The 19,423-nt window shown below is 37.7% G+C and overlaps 2 protein-coding genes across 5 annotated transcripts; one reads left to right on the top strand and one right to left on the bottom strand.

The window, feature by feature from the left end:
• Positions 1-720: 720 nt before the first annotated feature.
• On the top strand, positions 721-8,376 carry LOC117902963. Of its 2 annotated transcripts, none has more exons than XM_034814614.1 (12): positions 721-847; positions 4,623-4,757; positions 4,829-4,921; positions 5,084-5,229; positions 5,485-5,645; positions 6,320-6,544; positions 6,601-7,017; positions 7,116-7,261; positions 7,338-7,811; positions 7,862-8,004; positions 8,069-8,150; positions 8,202-8,376. In XM_034814614.1, exons 2-12 carry the CDS (start codon positions 4,632-4,634, stop codon positions 8,202-8,204), a joined length of 2,016 nt encoding a protein of 671 aa, XP_034670505.1. In that variant the 5' UTR covers positions 721-847; positions 4,623-4,631; the 3' UTR covers positions 8,205-8,376. The 2 variants fall into 2 exon arrangements, with proteins under 2 accessions (XP_034670505.1, XP_034670506.1); XM_034814615.1 differs by having other exon boundaries at positions 4,829-4,879.
• A 2,727-nt stretch (positions 8,377-11,103) lies between these two features.
• On the bottom strand, positions 11,104-15,420 carry LOC117902965 (phosphatidylinositol 5-phosphate 4-kinase type-2 beta). Of its 3 annotated transcripts, none has more exons than XM_034814618.1 (10): positions 15,279-15,420; positions 14,687-14,844; positions 14,527-14,624; positions 14,148-14,397; positions 13,955-14,085; positions 13,731-13,899; positions 13,363-13,514; positions 13,213-13,307; positions 11,342-11,406; positions 11,170-11,286 (listed from the first exon to the last, which is right to left on the bottom strand). In XM_034814618.1, the coding sequence occupies exons 2-10, from the start codon at positions 14,822-14,824 to the stop codon at positions 11,170-11,172; spliced, it is 1,215 nt and encodes a 404-aa protein (XP_034670509.1). In that variant the 5' UTR covers positions 14,825-14,844; positions 15,279-15,420. The 3 variants fall into 3 exon arrangements, with proteins under 3 accessions (XP_034670508.1, XP_034670509.1, XP_034670510.1); XM_034814619.1 differs by having other exon boundaries at positions 14,687-14,848; positions 15,279-15,409; XM_034814617.1 differs by lacking the exon at positions 15,279-15,420 and having other exon boundaries at positions 11,104-11,286; positions 14,687-14,824.
• Positions 15,421-19,423: the final 4,003 nt, after the last annotated feature.

Genomic DNA, 19,423 nt, shown 5'->3' on the forward strand with positions numbered 1-19,423 from the left:
GATAGATATGGTAATTCCCTACGGAATTTTTTTAGTTTTCTTTTATCTTCAAAATTGTAGATTTGGGAGGATTTCACCATTTTGCGTGGGCGGAAGGGGGCCTGGCTCATTTTTTAAATACACTTGTAACAGTGTGAGCATATAGAAGTCTGGATGCAACATTTGGTGGCTCTAGCTTTTATAGTCTCTGAGATCCAGGCGCTCAACAAGACGAACGGACAGACGAACAGACAGACAGACAGAAATAGACTCGGCTATTGATGCTGATCAAGAATATATATACTTTATGGGGTCGGAAACGTTTCCTTCTGTGCGTTACATACAACCGTTATTTCCCACAAATACAATATACCCTTTTTACTCTTCGAGTACCGGGTATAAACATGTGACCCAGAAGGCCATTGCATTTCGAAAAGACTTCGGAATTTCTCCAATGAATCTTATTTATAATCCGGAGCTGTAACTGATGCACCCGTAAGTCGACAGTCTAGACTAAATAAGGCTTCCCTGTACAAGTACCACTAAATTCCAGCTTCCATATAAAAAAGGTGCGTGTTTGCAAAATTTCTAATTTTACAAATATGTACATATACCTAAATATTATTAAAGAAGCTTTCCAACAACTTTTTTTTAAAAGCTTACATTGCTAACACATGCATATATGTACATATGTATGTACATATGTAGTTCAATTATACAACACTGAAAATCTCCTAGCATTTTCTAATAGTCTTCGTAGTTCGGTCTTTAGCTTCAGAGCGACGGTCGCTATTAATTTTGAATTTTAGCCGTTAGGTTTCGAAATTAAATTTGTTTTACTCCATTTATTCTATTATCCAAAATTGAAGTAAGTGTTACGAAAATTAATTTTTTGGTATATTGATATAACAGAATTTCGTGAAAATAAAATCATTTATTGTAGTAGATATGATTTACTGTACGTTTTAAATACTAAAAGTGGCGACCCACATATCCTATTTTACCCAAAAAGCAACATATGTATGTACTTACATATGTATGTATGTATATACTCGTATATTTGTATATTTGCCCAAAAATACAAAGGAATTTCTTGCATTCGTATTGTAGCAAACGCATCTGTCTGTTTTTTTTCTCAACCTCGATCATCTTTTTTCTTATGTACCTCATCTTATAAACTAATCTATGATGAACGAATAAATAAATGCGATAAATATATGCGTACATATGTATATATTATTTATACATACAATTATAATTTACTTACATTAAATCAATCTTTTCTGTGGATGCAAGTACCTAAGTTACCGAAGATCTATAAATACATAAATACATACATATGTACATGCATATATTGAACATACGAACATACATACATACATATGTACATAGTTGAATGTGTATTAATAAACAAACAAAACGAGAAGGAGCGTGAAACGCTTCGTACGCGACAGAACTTTTATACCCGGTACCTAGTTCGTAAATACATACATACATGTGTATGTAAATTCGTGCATATGTGTTACCGTAGAGTGAACCCTTTTACATTTTACATTGTTTCTACATATGTATGTCATCTACATCTACATCACTTCTCACATCAACACGCTCTTTAAGCTCGCCCACTCTCCTAGAGCCACACACTGCACGAAGCAGAGTGTAGATGAGAGAATGTGAAAAAAAAACGAGAAGGGACGTGTGAGACGCTTCTTACGCGTCACAACTTTTATACCCGGCACTCAGTACTACATCTGCACTTTAGCGGTTATTTGTCAAATTTTACATTTTTATACCCGGTACTCGAAGAGTAAATAGGGTATATTGTATTTGTGCACAAAGTGAATGTATGTAACGCACAGAAGGAAACGTTTCCGACCCCATAAAGTATATATATTCTTGATCAGCATCAATAGCCGAGTCGATTGAGCCATGTCTGTCTGTCCGTCGGCTAGTTCTCAGAGACTATAAGAGCTAGAGCCACCAAATTTTGGCTCCAGACTGCCGCTGCCTCTGCCGCTGCCTCTGCCGCTGCCTCTGCCGCTGCCTCTGCCGCGACTCTGCAGTGTGTGTCTATAGGGGAGGGTGGCGAGCTAAAGGAGCGTGTTGGCGTGAGCAGTGTTGTTGATGTAGATGACAGATGAAGAAAAAATGTAAAATTTGACAAATAACCGCTAATGTACAGAAGTAGTACTGAGTGCCGGGTATAAAAGTTGTGACGCGTAAGAAGCGTCTCACACGTCCCTTCTCGTTTTTACTGGCAAGGTTCTGTGAGGTTAGTGATTAAAACGAGAAGTATCGTTGTGATTCCTTTAAAGCGACTCTACTTTTATACCCGGAAAATACAGCATACATACATATGTGTATGTACGTATTTTTTTTACCGTATTTATTTTTCGAGTTTTACATTCTACATCTGCGATCTACGTCACTTCTCAAACCAACACGCGCGCCACCTTCACCAGAGCCAACACGAGATGCAAAATACGTTGACTGTAGCTCTTATAGTTTCTAAGTACTTGGCGCTCATCAGGACTGAGTTACGGACAGACAGACAGAGCTACCATATCGACCGGTAATTGATGCTGAGCAAGAATATAGGAAGTATATGCCTTATAGGGTCGGAAACGTTTTCTTCTGTACGTTACGCTTCCACCTTAAATCTAATATGCCCTTTTATTCTTCGAGTACCGTGCATAAAAAGAAACGTCACAGGTAGATACAAAACGAGAAGGGACAAGTGAGACGCTTCTTACGCGTCACAACTTTTATACCCGGCACTCAGTACTACATCTGTACCTTAGAGGTTATTTGTCAAATTTTTTCTTCATCTATCATCTACAGCTCGTCCCCCTTCCCTAGACCCACACACTGCAGACTCGCGGCAGAGGCAGTGGTCGCACACAGCAAAAGCAGACTGTGAATGAGAAAATGTGAAAAAAACAAATATAAGCTGCGGGACGTGGTGGGTTTAGCCACGGCTGAGGTAGAGGCCGAGGAACGGCAGGGGCAGACGCCACTTACTGTGCGAAGCAGAGTGTGAATGAGAGAATGTGCAAAAACAAATATAAGCTGCGGGACGGGGTGGGTTTGGCCACTGCCAATTAATTTCTTCATTGTGGCTATAATAATGCTCCAATCGGATCCCAATTTGGTGATCTGATAGATATGCTCATTCCCTACGGAATGGGGTTTTTATTTATCTTAGTTTTCTTTTATCTTCAAAATAGTAGATTCGGGAGGTTTTCGCCCTTTTGCGGGGCCGGAAGGGGGCCTGGCTCATTTTTAAAATACACTTGTATGCTCTGTGTGAGCATACAGAAGTATGGATGCAAAATTTGGTGGCTCTAGCTCTTATAGTCTCTGAGATCCAGGCGCTCAACAAGACGGACGGACAGACAGACATGGCTCAATCGACTCGGCAATTGATGCTGATCAAGAATATATATACTTTATGGGGTCGGACGTTTCCTTCTGTGCGTTACATACAACCGTTATTCGCACAAATACAATATACCCTATTTACTCTTCGAGTACCGGGTATAAAAAAAAGCTTTATAGGGTCGGAAACGTTTCCTTCTGTGCGTTACATATGTATGTACATCCGTTATTCCCCACAAATACAATATACCCTACTTACTCTTCGAGTACCGGGTATAATAACGACACATTGGGAAAGCCGGGGAGCCCTGCTATAAATATATTGCATATATATTAAAACATTTTATAATTATAAAAACGAGGAGGAACTTTGTGAGACGCACTAGAACGCGTTACAACTTTTAATCCCGGTACATATGTAAATATGTACATTTTTTTCGAATAATTCCAATATTTCGTTAAAATACCTCACAAAAATCATGATTTAGGCATTTGAAAGTATTTTCCAAAAAGTAAGCTAAAACCACAAAGAGTTTGGGTATACTTTATACATATTCATACATATACATACATACATATACATCAGCCGTAAATAAAAAGCTAAATTATGTTGGGTCTTTTAGAAAACGACAATTTTCCGATCAAAACATAGGGGATGGGATGCCGAATAGCAGGCAAAGTCAGGAAAATGACGACTGAGGGCCAATTGCGTGGAAAATGGGTGGGAGGGTTGGTGTGTTCCGATTCGTCCAACTATGTATTTGTCTAAGAAAATTTCCAAGTCTGTATCTACATTTTTGAACTTTATTCCAACAAAATCGAGTGGGCGACCTTTACGAAATGATAGATTAATTGGAAATGCAACGGTAATATTATTTAGACCACCACGTTAAAAAAAAGGCAAAACTCTGTGGCTTCCCCAATTTTTTATGAAACGCAGTTCCCTAGAGAATGTAGCACATCTACCAGATTGCAGAGTTTGGATCAGCTCGGATTATTATTATATGTACATATGTAGGTACATAGAATGAAGAAATTCATTTCCAGTGGCTACCCTCCACCCCCTCTAGCATGTCGTCAGCTTGCTCATTTTCTCTCGCGCGCACACTCTGCCTCGCCTCCAGCAGAGAAGATCGAGCTAACATTGCGTGTTGGTACAAGAAGTGATATACATACATACATACATAGATGTAGCAGATGACAGATGTAACAAAAACAATTTTAAATATTTAAACAAAAATCAAGATGTAAACACTATTTTGTAGGACCATAAAATGAATCCCGAAAATAATATTGCTACAACATCGCCGTTACCTTCTGGAAATATTGCAATGCCTATTAAAAAGGCGAAATCGAAAAGACCGAAAAAGTGTGAATATGACAACCAAAATATTTCAATGGTAAGTTACCAATACGATAATAAAAAATGTAAATCGATCATAAATATTCAATTTGTTTCTATTCATTACAGAAAAGAAGTTTTAGTAAATTTGACAACCTACAAAAACGCAATCTTATTCACGTACGTTCACGAGATTCTAGTAAAGCCCAAGAAATTTTTCGTGTAAGCAACTCATTAATTAATCAACTCATCTCACAATCTTCTTTTAAAATAAATTGTAACACTCCAGGAAATAAGTAGATACATATGTATGTACATACATACATACATATATTTACATATGGACATATGTACATATTTATTTATTTTTTATACATTTTTTAGAATCCAATTACAGAGCAGAGGGAAAACTGTCGACAGTGCGATAAACCTGTTTACAAAATGGAGGAAACCATTCTTCAATTTAAAAACGAAAAAGTTATCTTCCATAAAACCTGCTTACGTTGCAGAGACTGTTCGAAACAACTAAAGTTTGTATATTTTTGTTTTTTTTAACCCCGCATAAAGAATAGTTATTTGACTATAAAAACCATGACAGTCTCTCCGTCTGTTTAAACATGCATGTTGGCGAATATAGCAGAAAGAAAACCTCAAATCAAATATGTATAAACAAATACAAATATTGTATTATACACATATTGTATAAACATTTAAACCCAATTTGATTTCGATAATTGGATAATATTATCTTTGCTAATATGGTTTTACTTTATTATCCTATATAGACCTGAGAGCTATCACGTTCACGATGGTAACATCTACTGCACGGTTCATTTCAAGTTAATCTTTGCGCCTATAATAATTCATGAAGAATCTAAGCCACGCAAACCTGAGCTTATAATACGTGAGAATCAACCGATTGAATTACCCCCAGATGTCGCTCGAGGTAATTGTACTACACCCTTATTTTGCATTCATACTTCTGTATGCTCACACTGTTACAAGTGTATTTCAAAAATGAGCCCCGACCCCTTCCGCCCCACCAAAGGGCGAAAACCTCCCAAACCTACAATAAAGATAAAAGAAAACTAAAAACGCCATTCCGTAGGGAAGGACCCTTTCTATCAGATCACCAAATTGGGATCCGATTGGACCATTATTATAGCCAGAATTAAGAAATTAATTTGCAGTGGCTAAACCCCGTCCTGCAGCTTATAAGTACTTGTTTTTTTTTCACATGTTCTCATTCACACTCTGCTTCGCGCAGGGTGCGGCCTCTGCCTCTGCCGTTTCTCTGCCTCTACCGTGGCTAAAACCACCCTGTCCAGCAGCTTATATTCTGTAGTGTGCGGCCTCTGCTTTTGCCGCGTCTCTGCCTCTGCTATGACTCTGCAGTGTGTGGCTCTAGGGAAGGGGGGCGAGCCAAAGGAGCGTGTTGGCGTGAAAAGTGTTGTAGATGTAGATGACAGATGAAGAAAAAATGTTAAATTTGACAAAGAAAACGCTAAGGTACAGATGTAGTACTGAGTGCCGGGTATAAAAGTTGTGACGCGTAAGAAGCGTCTCACACGTCCCTTCTCGTTTTTTAATTTTACTGAGAATCTTAATTATTCTACGCAGCATCCGATAAACCGAATCTTGGACTTGAGGAACTTCATCAAATAAATGTCCGCTCAAAATTTCAAGTCTTTGAAAATGGAGGTAAAACGGATAAGGATGACCGTATTCAAACGCTACACCGCCAAGATGCAAACCTAACGAAAAGTACTTCCATATCAACGAAACTATCAAAACTGCATAAAAATGGCCTACTGTACACTGGAGAAAACAAGATCCTAGATTCAGGTAAATATGATTATTCTGTATAATTTGAACAATATTACAAATCATAATCTTCAAAGATGACGATGATGACAGCGACACGGCCTTAATGCGTGTTAAAAAAGAAACTGAAAAAGAGAGGCCTGTGGGATTGGGTGATGCCATGAACGAAATTAAAAACAGATTTGAGCAAGGTCACATGATGTCAAAAGAAGAACGCCGCGAAGAACGAAAGCAGGAAATTCAGAGCATCCGTTCTCGGTTATTTATGGGTAAACAGGCAAAGATAAAGGAAATGTACCAGCAAGCTGTTGCTGAATCAGAACAAGGAATCACTTCAGTGGGTAAGATACCTGAGTCGGAAATCGGTGTAGCAGCTCGTTCAATAAAAGACCGATTTGAGAACGGTGAAATGTTTAGTGAAAACAGTATTCAATCGATAGAAGAAAGGAGCCACAGTTTGGGATTGCTAGAAGATGCCGATGTTTTCGAATCTGGTATGAATATTTTATTTACTTGTCCAAATTTTAAACTTTAACACTGTTTCAATTACAAGTAATTATTTTGCATTCAATCATTTTAAAACAAAATTAAGCTATTAGTAAAACATCGCGCAGCATCTTCATGGAACTAGATGCTAATATCAATACGAATTTCAATGAAAAGATTAAAATTCCGAATAATAGACAAGATATCCATAAAAAGATTGTGATCGACCCTTATCATAATATTGAACAAGAGGTAAGATTATGAAAAAAATATTAAAATAAATTAATAAACCTAAAAGGAGAATGCATGTATGTATGTGTGTACTTAGAACGCTGATACAGATATTGTTAAATCCGACGCAAAGGGAGAAGACGTTAAAGTAACTACAGCTGAATTAAGTGAAAGGTTTAACTTTTTCGAACAATTTCGACCCATCGAGAATGAAAAGCGTCAGTTTCGCATGACACCACCACGTGAAGGCGTTGTCAAATTGCCAACCCCGGACTCCGACGCTGACCTGCTAGATACCAAAAAAGCTAGATCTTTTAATGACACAGTTCTGCAAAAAACCCAAACCGCATCGAACATTTTAAACAAGTTCCGTGAATTAGAGGGAAAAAGAGCTGATGACGTCGATAAGCCAAAGAAACCCAATCCACTCAAATGCTTCACTCCGCCACCTGAAAATATTGCTTACTCTGATAAATCTGAAAGCGAAGAGGATCAGGACAGTGAAGACGATGAAAGTGACTTTGAAAAAGAAACCCCAAAATCGAGTTGCAGTGACCAGGCACTCAAAGAGGTAAGATTTATATGGATAACGAACAATATAATGACGATTTAATTACACAGGCTCAGATCGCAGCTCGAGCTAAACAGTTGCGCGCCAAATTTGAGAAATGGCAGATCAACGAAATAGAACGTGAGCTCAGTGAGGGGCGAATAGACATTTATTCTCAACAGGTTTCCAATGATTCATTAGAAAGTGCAAAGACGTGAGTACCAACTGAAATTTAATAAAATGAAGCAGCTCTTGCTTCTATAAAAATATATTTTCAGTATTCGAGAACGCTTTGAAAATATGAATACCAATGAAAATCATCCGCCCCCTACCCCACGTTATCAAGTAAACCGTTTTGTGGTATGTATTTGCCATAAAAATATGGAATTTTACTGATTTGTCTCATTTTAGTAATGGAGCTTTAGAACAATGGGAATGTACTATTTTGTTCTTAATCAACCAAGCAGCCTTGCGTATTTGAACCCACAGAAGTATACGTGTATTTTCTTATATTCGAAATATTTAAGGAATTAATAACTACCCTTTTGAAATCTCAAATAAAACTGTGAACTTTTTATACTCGGAACTCGAAGAGTAAATAGGGTATATTGTATTTGTGGTCGGCGCAATGTGCGTAACGCACAGAACAAAACATTTAGGACCCCATTAAGTTAATATATTCTTGATCAGCATCACAAGCCGAGTCTATTTCTGTCTGTGTGTCCGTCCGTCTTGATGAGCGCGGGGATATCAGATACTAAGAATAAGAACTGGAATCATCAAATTATGTGTGAAGACTCCTGTGATATCACACTGATATTTTTGCCACACTCATATATGTACATACGTAAGTGTATTGAAGATAGAAGAAAACGAGAAGGGACGTGTGAGACGCTTCTTTCTCGTCACAAATTGTATACCCGGTACTCAGTAGTACATCTGTAAATTGTAGTTTTTTTCAAATTTTACATTTTACATTTGTTCTACATCACTTCTTACGCCAGCACTCTGTTTTAGCTCGCCCCCTCGCCTAGAGCCGCACACTACACGAAGCAGAGTAAGAGAGAAGGTGCGAAAAGAATAAAAACGAGAAGGGAGTGAGTCGCTTCTTACGCGTCACAACTTTTACAGTGGGGAGCAATGATGAGTACATGTTCACATTAACTGACTTTCGTCGCACATAACTTCTAAACGCATAACGCAAACGTAACCAATTTTTTTGTAGATATCAATCACTTAATCCTTAACAAATAGGCAATATCAGAAAAATACAATGTAAAGCTTTTAAATAGCGAAAAATAAAAAACTAAAAAAAGTCGCATGTACTCATTTATGCACTTTTCGTTGTTTTCACTTATTTAATATTTCAAAATTATCTAATCAACAATACGCTTGCAGATTTGATGTTAAATAATTTTTGTTTATATTCTAGTAATACTAACATCAAATTAAGACATTTCTCCTAATAATCGAAGCAGATTTCATGAATTTATTAAATAGTGCCTTTGTTGTACCTGAGGCTGAAGAAACAATATCTAGAAAATGTAAATGTTATTGTGTAGCTTACTGAAAATGGCTATACGATAGCTAATACTGCTGGAAAACATGGCATTAGTCAATCGGTGGTGATCAGAGTGGAAAAGACGCGAAATTTTGTCCCGAAACAGCAAAGCCAAGGTCGCCCTAAGGCGCTAGCAGACCCAAAAGCCACACTAATAATGTCGCAAATTAGTAACAAGGACTTTCTAAGTCAAAAAAATGCTCTTTTCGCATAATACTATCAATGTTGGTCTAGATGACCAAGTATGGCATGTTTCATGGTTTGCTTGATTTGATGTCCTTGAAGCCTTTTTTCGGTCTTACGCTAACATTACTACCACCCATATGATTATTTGGACTCATCAGACATGATAACACGTTTTCCATCATCCGTGGTCAAATTGTTATGCTAATTTGAAAGTTTCGGGTTTGCTTTACCATTATTTTCCTACCACGTGAAAAGTGCCGGTAGATGTAAAATGGTGTGGGGATGTTTTAAATGGTGGTACGATGGCCATACTTGGTCATCTAGACCAACATTGATAGTATTATGCGAAAAGAGCATTTTTTTTTTTGACTTAGAAAGTCCTTGTTACTAATTTGCGACATTATTAGTGTGGCTTTTGGGTCTGCTAGCGCCTTAGGGCGACCTTGGCTTTGCTGTTTCGGGACAAAATTTCGCGTCTTTTCCACTCTGATCACCACCGATTGACTAATGCCATGTTTTCCAGCAGTATTATAATTATATAATTGGTTACGTTTGCATTATGCGTTTAGAAGTTATGGGCGACGAAAGTCAGTTAATGTGAACATGTACTCATCATTGCTCCCCACTGTATATCCGGTACTCAGTTCTTCATCTGTACCTTAGCGTTTTTTTTTCAAATTCTACATAATTTGTTTATTTGTCATCTACATCTACAAGATGTGCTCCACTTCTCACGCCAACACGCTCCTTTAGCTCGCCCCCCTTCCCTGGAGCCGCACACTGAAGAGTCTCTTTAGCCTCTGAGAACCAGGCGCTTAACAAGACGGACGGTCAGACGTACAGACAGACATGGCTCTATCGACTCGGCTATTGATGCTGATCAAGAATATATATACTTTGTGGGGTCGGAAACGCTTCCTTCTGTGTGTTACATTTTTTCCCACAAATACAATATATTTACTCTTCGAGTACTGGGTATGAAAACTGCTGAACGGGGTGGGTTTAGCCACTGCGAATTAATTTCTTCATTCTGGGTATAATAATAATCCAATCGGTTCCCAATTCGGTGATCTGATAGATATGGTCCTTCCGTACAGAATGGAGTTTTTAGTTTTCTCTTATCTTCATCTGAATACCGCAGATTGCCGACCTTTGCGAAAGCGGAAGGGGGCGGGACGAAATTTTGAAATCCACTTGTAACAGTGTGAGCATACTTTTTATAGTCTCGGAGATCCAGGCGCTCAACAAGACGGACGGACGGACAGACAGACAGACATGGCTATATCGACTCGGCTATTGATGCTGATCAAGAATATATTATACTTTATGGGGTCGGAAACGTTCCCTTCTGTGCGTTACATACATCCACTTTGTGCACAAATACCATATACCCTATTTACTCTTCGGTATAATAAAAATTCAAATGGCAATTCTGTTCTTCTGATTTATCATATTTCAAATTGTCCACCCTTGTCCTGTACAAATGGAACACATGCACACGTCGCCTAGGATCGCACATCGGTCAAAAGTAAACATGAGGGAAGCAAAAACGACTAATGTCTCATATTTGTTTATAACTTATATGTATAAATTTAACATTTTTAATGTGGCAAATACAATGATTATTATATCTTATTCTATAGCTTTATCCATAAATTCCAAGAATCTTTTGGCATATTGTTCTGGGTCACATGTCGATATTCCATCAACGTTACTACCATACTTAACCGTCTTTGCTGCTTTTGCCGCCTGAAATTTTAAAATATTAGGTATGGCAAGAAGTACGTAATTCCTATTAAATTACCTGTTTCTTGACTCCATATTGAGTAAGGACATCAATAATAGCTATAAAGTATATTTCTCGTTTTTCTGAAATAATTGTAAAACAAAAAGATGAATAAAATATGCTAACTACCCGATTTGTATTTCAATATTGTCTATATTGTTAAGTCAGATAGGTTAACTTTTTATACCCAGTACTCGAAGAGTAACGAGAAGGGACGTGTGAGACGCGTCTTCTTACGCGTCCCAACTTTTATACCCGGCACTCAGTACTACATCTGCACTTTAGCGGTTATTTGTCAATTTTACATTTTTTTTTAAATTTTACATTTTTTCTTCAACCGTCATCTACATCAACAACACTGCTCACGCCAACACGCTCCTTTAGCTCGCCACCCTCCCCTAAAGACACACACTGCAGAGTCGCGGCAGAGGCAGAGGCAAAAACGTGTCAGGGGGAGAGGCCATAAACAGCGCGAAGCAGAGTGTGAATGCTGCGGGACGGGGTGGGTTTGGCCACTGCAAATTAATTTCTTCATTGTGGCTATAATAATGATCCAATCGTATCCCAATTTGGTGATCTGATAGATATGGTCATCATAAGCTATCTTCAAAATTTTAGATTTGGGAGGTTTTCGCCCTTTTGCGGAGGCGGAAGGGGGCGTGGCTCATTTTTGAAATACACTTGTAACAGTGTGAGCATACAGAAGTCTGGATGCAAAATTTGGTGGCTCTAGCTCTTATAGTCTCTGAGTACTAGGCGCTCATCAGGACGGACAGACGGACAGACAGACATGGCTCAATCGACTCGGCTATTGATGCTGATCAAGAATATATATACTTTATGGGGTCGGAAACGTTTCCTTCTGTGCGTTACATACAACCGTTATCTGCACAAATACAATATACCCTATTTACTCTTCGAGTACCGGGTATAAAAAGGGTATATTGTATTTAGGGGGAACAACGGATGTCTGTAACGCACAGAAGGAAACGTTTTCGACCTCATAAAGAATGTATATTTTTGATCAGCATCAATAGCCGAGTCGATAGAGCCATGTCTGTCTGTCCGTCTGGTTTGTCGGCTAGTTCTCAAACACTATAAGAGCTAAAGCCACCAAATTTTGCCTACAGACTGCTGTATACTCACACTGTTACAAGTGTATTTCAAAAATGAGCACCGCCACCACAAAGGGCGCAAATCTTTTACAGCCAAAATTTTGAAGATAAAAGAAAAACGCCATTTCGTAGGGAAGTTCTGCAGTTTTTTTTTATTTTTTGCACATTCTTACATTCACACTCTGCTTCGTGTGGTGTGCGGCTCTAGGGGAGGAGGTCGAGCTAAAAGAACGTGTTGGTGTGAGAAGTGATTTGGGGATCTGATAGATATGGTCATTCCCTACGGAATGGCGTTTTCAGTTTTCTTTTATCTTCAAAATTGTAGCTTTGTGAGGCTTTCGCCTTTTTGCGGGGGCGGAGTGGGGCGGGGCTCATTTTTGAAATACACTTGTAACAGTGTAACATACAGAAGTGAGGATTCAATTTGGTGGCTCTAGCTTTTATAGTCTCTGAGATCCAGGCGCTCATAAGGACGGACAGACAGGGCTCAATCGACTCGGCTACTGATGCTGATCAAGAATATATATAATTTATTGGGTCGGAAACGTTTCCTTCTGTGCGTTACATACAACCGTTATTCCCCACAAATACAATATACCCTATTTACTCTTCGAGTACCGGGTATTAAAACCACTAAGGTACAGAGGTACTAAGGTAGTACTGAGTACCGGGTATAAGAGTTGTGACGCGTAGGAAGCGTCTCTCACGTCCATTCTCGTTTTTAACTATACTGTTTGGGATAGCCGTATCTTTTAGTGTTAGAAAACTCTTTACCTTCAATACTTGGAATGGCGTATATATCAACTTCATATACGACTTCTTTATACTGTGCACCTCTTGGCGAATCTGGAGGAGTGTTGTACGTCCAGCTAAAAAAGAAATATACATCAATTATGCAAAAGGTATTTAAAAAATTTCCTTTACCGTTCTCCACTATCGCACTCCTCGCTTTCGCTATTTTCGCTGCGACCAGCAGCTTGTATATTATCTCCCTGTAGGGCTTCCTCTTCCGCTCGCACACAGTCATGTACACCGACCAACAATGAATAGTCCATAATGTGCAGCTTGGTAAGAAGCTATATTAGTAAACATATAGTAGGTTTATCGGTTAGTTCGATAGAGAATTTATATAGCATTAAGTTTTGAGTTTTAATGGCGGCTTTTTTTTACACCTGGTGGACTATTTATTTGTATTAATTCCTGCAGTTGAATGTTAAAACTTAATTGTATAAGAGGTATGAATTCCGTGAATATTTAATGTTTATTTATGAGCAAAGAGTTCATATACTTACATCCACATCATTGTTTAAGGTATCCATTAATTTTTTTTTTGCCTCGCCTCCAATTTCCAGCTTGACTTTCTGTTTTATAAAGTCATTGTCCTTCAATGTTGGCAAAATTTTTTCGAGCTCCTTTTCAGATGCTTCACGATCCACAGTACTACCTTTTAAATCAAACTTTCTACAAAAAAAATTAGTATGGTTACGAATAGGCGAAATAATTCATTTTATTATACTTGTGGATTGTTAAATGAGAACTGAAAACATTCCGCATGACGACAAAGTAATATTGCACGCTCTCCACAGTGATCCGATACATTCCCAAATATTGCGGCAAAAGAGTTTTTCCATGCCTTTCAACAACGTACTAAAACAAAATATATATATGTATATGTAAATATTTTTAATAAAATTCAAAATTTTACTTACCGGATGATAGTGCTTTAGAAAGGCATGCATACGCTCAATTTCTTCTGATGTTAAGCTTTTAATTATAAAAAACTTGTCATAACTCTGGTAAAACTGTGCCCCTGACTTTCCGGAAGAGTCGATCCGTATCGGCTGTGATCGAGTCAACGACTCGCGATAGTCAACATCATCAACATTAAATCGCTCTCGCAAATTACGAAAGACTAGGGGGCAATATTCTTTTACTTTAAAATGTGACGGCATATTTTCCCTTAAAATGTAAAAGATTTAAATTGCTAATAACTCATTGGCTTATGTATATAGCTATTACGAAAATGAATTTAATGGACTAAGTAATCTGTACGTCTATCCCCTTGAGAATATAATTTTTAGCGCTTACTTGTTAAATAAATGATTATCCACTTTTATTTTTGAAAAAGCCCGAAAGTCATCTGGGAGAAGCATTACTGGTATATTTACATGGCTTAATTCATTTATCTGAAAAAATAAGTATAAGCTTTCAATAAATATTTCGACTACAATTTAATTGTATAACGTACTGTGTGGTTTATGCCCCACATAAATACACTTAGAATCGGTTCGTTAGCTCTGAATAGTTTTACTTTTTGATGTTTTACTCTAAAATGCTTCTTTTTTAAAATTCGCGGCTGCGACGTTGAAGAGATCTTTTTGTCCATGTTCCGGCTGGCTAATGCGTCTGTCTTAAATCATTTCAAAAGTAAAATAATTAAGAACAATTTTATGTTTATCTAAGAACATAAACATGTGTATCTCTATACAGTAATTAGTGCATATTAAATTTATGTACATATGTATATATGTACATGTGTATGTCCATATATCCATGATATATTTGTCAATAAATAAATTTTATGTATTGTGTGAATGTATTTATGCACCTAAAAACACATCGACATACACATATTTATTTTTTTCGTTAGCTTACGCTGAAAAGTGTTGATATTAAATCATGAATACATAAATATGCATGTAAATCTTCGAACAGGCCAGTGTCTGTATACGTTCAAATGTAAATATGTGCGTATAATAACATAGATATTCTTTTGCCAAAAATTACAGGGAGTTAGTGACAAGCTTTATTCATTTTATTAAAAACAAAGGTAAACTTACGTTAAGTCACAATCACCAAAATATCAGTTCATTCATATGGAATTCGATTATAGAATCACTTCTTATTAAACGAAAAAAAAGTACCTAGTCTACACAATTGTAGAAGGAAATATCGTATAGTATCGAATACAGATGCATATCTGTATCTTCTCATGCCTATGTACATCCAACATGCATAATAATATCGATACGTTAAACGAAACTTTACCATAGAAATTTGTCGATATTATCTGCAGGGTATTCATGAAATGACAATTTGATTTATTCAGAGCAATAATGTTATTATATAACTACTTTAATAGGTTCAAGCTTGGTAGCCATCAGCCGAAGGATTCATATGGTATTTGAAGGTAGTTTGCTAGCATCTCGAAAAATTTACATTTCTTCTATATTCCTTCAAAGGACCTAACAAAACGAAGTTCCCTATAAAATGTATGCAAAAAAGCAGTCCAACGTAAAAAATTGAGGCCATAAAAAAGTCGAAAGGGTAAACGATTATTATAAATGAATGAGAATATATTGAAGTTTTTTGCATTTCTTATTATAAACATTTCTTTGAACGCCAGTATCTTCATGTTGCCAAGACACAGTCCAGGCTGGGCTGTTAACGACATTTTTGAAGATGTATTCCGTTTCGGCACCAAGTACTGCTCCACCAATCCTAAAAGGCTGCAGAAGTTCTTCTCAGACATGTGCAAATTTTCAAAGCCTCTCAGTAATATTTTCAAACTGTGTAGTGTGCAAAAGGGTATTGTTTGACTTGTTTCCATTTCTATACACATATGTATATGATTTATAATACTCACATCTATAGAAAAACGACCATTCGACCCAGGTACGGGCTTACCCAATTTTGTCGGCGTTGATTGCCCTGTTGGCTACAAGAGCCTTCGATCCCACCAAAAGTAGTCTCCTGGTTGAATCCATTTCTTATTCCATGTTTTTTACCTTTTTATTCACTTTTCACAAAGTTTCACAGAATAAGTAGAACAAAACAGCTGCCTGAGAAGTGTAAGCGTACGGAATGTAGTTTTCCCCTCCGGTCACACTCTGAGGATTAATGTGGCTCTGTACCGAGTATCCGCACAAAATTATCAATTGTTTTTTACACCCGATACTCGAAAAGTGAAGAGGGTGCAATGTGCTTAACGCACAGAAACGAAACATAAGCTCCGTAGAGAATGGCCATATCCCTCAAATCAGATTTTGTCATTACTATAGTCAAAATAAGTAATTTCATTTGCAATGTATACCCTCCTTGTTCTTCGTGCAGGGTTCTGCACTGAGGAAAAAAAATTTGTTTATGCGTAGCCTTATAGTTTTGTTATATTTTAAAAATGAGCTCATAAAATTGCTTGACTTCAATGTGAAGCACTTACCATACAATTAGGGTTTCGTTCGGGAATATAAAATTAAAACTTATATTAGATAGAGGTAGCTGGTGTAGAGATAGATACAAAAAAAACGAGATGGGACGTGTGAGACGCTTCTTAAGCGTCACAACTTATAGCGGTTTTTTCAAAATTGAAATTTTTCACTTTTTCTACATCTGTCATCTACATCATCACTTCTCAAAACGCTCTTTTAGCTCGCATCAGTCCCCTAGAGCAGCAAACTGCAGAGGGACGGCAGAGGCAGAGGCCGCACACTACAGAAGCAGAGTGTGAACAAGAGAATGTGAAAAAAAACAACAAAAGCTGCTGGACGGGGTAGGTTTAGCCACTGCAAATTAATTCTGTCTATAATGATCCCATCTGATCCCAATTCGGTGATCTGATAGATATGGCCATTCCCTACGGAATGTCGTTTTTAGATCCGAAGCTCATAAGGACGGACAGACGGGCGGACAGACAGACCTGGCCAATCGACTCGGCTATTGATGCTGATCAAGAGTATATGTACATATGTATATACTTTATGGGGTCGGAAACGTTTCCTTCTGTGCCTTACAAACATCCGTAATTCCCCACATATACAATATACCCTATTTACACTTCGAGTACCGGGTATAAAAATTAGTCGTTAATCCAATTTCCAATCTTCTTCTATTTTGGAGTTATGGTTGCGTTTCAGTTGCGTTCCTCAATTTTCCATACACACATTTAAACCTTAAACATTTAAACATTTATTTCCAAAGTGTGGAAGCAACGTGGAGGCAACAGTTATTCCATCCTGATACGCTGATAAAACATCATCAATAAATGGCGTGCTCACTTGTTTCAGCCGCTTTCCGCAGAGGGTCGGGCAGAAGCAGGTGTTCCACTGCCTCCTCCGCTTCTTCTTCTCTAAAGCTGTTGGCTTGGGCGCCTATTAACCAGTGGCCTGCAAGGGATTCTTGCTTAAGTAATTTTGACATTCTATGCAGATTTTTCGCTCCCCTATCGGAATATAAAACATATCTATATTTTTTGAGCGCCTAGCAAAGAACCATCGAATACCATAACATACTATCGGCTGCTTTTCTAGTAATAATGGTTACTTAGTTTTTCAAACTCAGTCAGATTTATATTGTTTACAAATCTTATTAAAATGAAGGCTAGTGCTCAGATCCGAAAACACGTTTGCTAGCAAATTGTGCAATATATTTGCTATTCAAATAAGTTAAACAAATTAAAAGTGCAATAAATTCAATACAATCTCATTAATCTTTTTTGCCTTTTAATGGCCTCAAGTTCGTTGAAAAGCATGATGGACATTTATCTATCCATTTCAGCGGTATTTTTGTGAGACTTTACTCTCTGTTTGCTAGGTATAATCGCAATTGTATCTTTTTCAAGCTGCTGGAAAACTACTATGGAATACCACAAAATATTCCACAAATTACTATCGGCTGATTTTCTAGGATTAATCGGCCAGTTTTTTTCGATCTGAGCACTGCCCTGCTAGAAAGTAGTTTGTGCTCGACAACATTTCTTATCGGTTCCATACGAATATCATCCCTGATTTTTCTAGTGGCCCCTTTTCCTATCTGAGTACTAGGATTAACGCAGAAAAGGAAATGTTTCCGACCCACAAGGTATATATGTATATTCTTGATCAGCACCAATAGCCGAGTCGATATAGAACTGTATGTCTGTCCGTCCGCCTGTCCGTCCTTATGAGCGCATAGTACTCAGTTACCATAAGAGATAGGGCAGCCAAGTTTTGCATCCAGCTCCTGTATGTTCACACTGTCACATTAGATAGGATCATAATTATAGCCAGAATAAAGAAAGGAATTAGCAGTGGCTACCTCCACCCATGAAGCAACTATAATGGGGAACTCGTCGTGGGCAGCGTTCCTCGGGTAATTTCAACGGTATTGTTAGATGGGTTTCCATACATTTACACATATTTATATGATTTATAATACTCACATGTAGGGACAAACGACCATCCTGGATTCCTTCTTGCAGATATGGGTTTAATCAAAGTTGTCGTCGCTTATTTCGTTGATTGTCCTCCTCCTCCGATCATGCGAGAGCCGTCAGTCTCACTAAAATAATCTCCTGCATGGATCCATTTTGCATTCATTGTTTTATTACCCTTTTATTCAATTATCACACATTTTCAAAAAGGTAAACCAAACAAAACAACTGCCTGAGAAGTGTAACCGTACGGAATGCGGTTTTCACATCTGGTCACACTATGCTGCTAGCAAAATATATTGCAAATTTTGCTAGCAAATTTTTTTTTCGATCTGAGTACTAGCCTTTATTCGGAAGGGGGGCGAGATAAGAGAGCGTGTTGGCGTGCGAAGTGATATATGTAGATGTAGATGACATATGTAAAATATATGTAAATTTAGCCAATGCTATGAATTTCTTCATTCTGGTTATAATAATGATCCCATCTGATCCTATTTCCAGAGTCATATAGATATGGAAGTCCTATAGGGAACTGGGTTTTTTGCTTTCTCATATCCTCAAAATTGTGGATATTAGAGATTTTCGTCCTTTGTGGGGGTGTGAAATCACATGAGTCTTCACACAAAATTTGGCTCTTGTAGCCTCTGAGAAAAAGGCGTCTAACAAGACGGACAGACATAGACTCGGCTATTGATGCTGATCAAGAATATATGCATATAGTTTATAGGGCCGGAATCGTTTCATTCTGTACGTTACGCACTTTGTTCCGATCACAAATTCAATATATGTACCTTAATT

The sequence above is a fragment of the Drosophila subobscura genome, chromosome dot, assembly GCF_008121235.1.
Source record: "Drosophila subobscura isolate 14011-0131.10 chromosome dot, UCBerk_Dsub_1.0, whole genome shotgun sequence".
Lineage (NCBI taxonomy): Eukaryota > Metazoa > Arthropoda > Insecta > Diptera > Drosophilidae > Drosophila > Drosophila subobscura.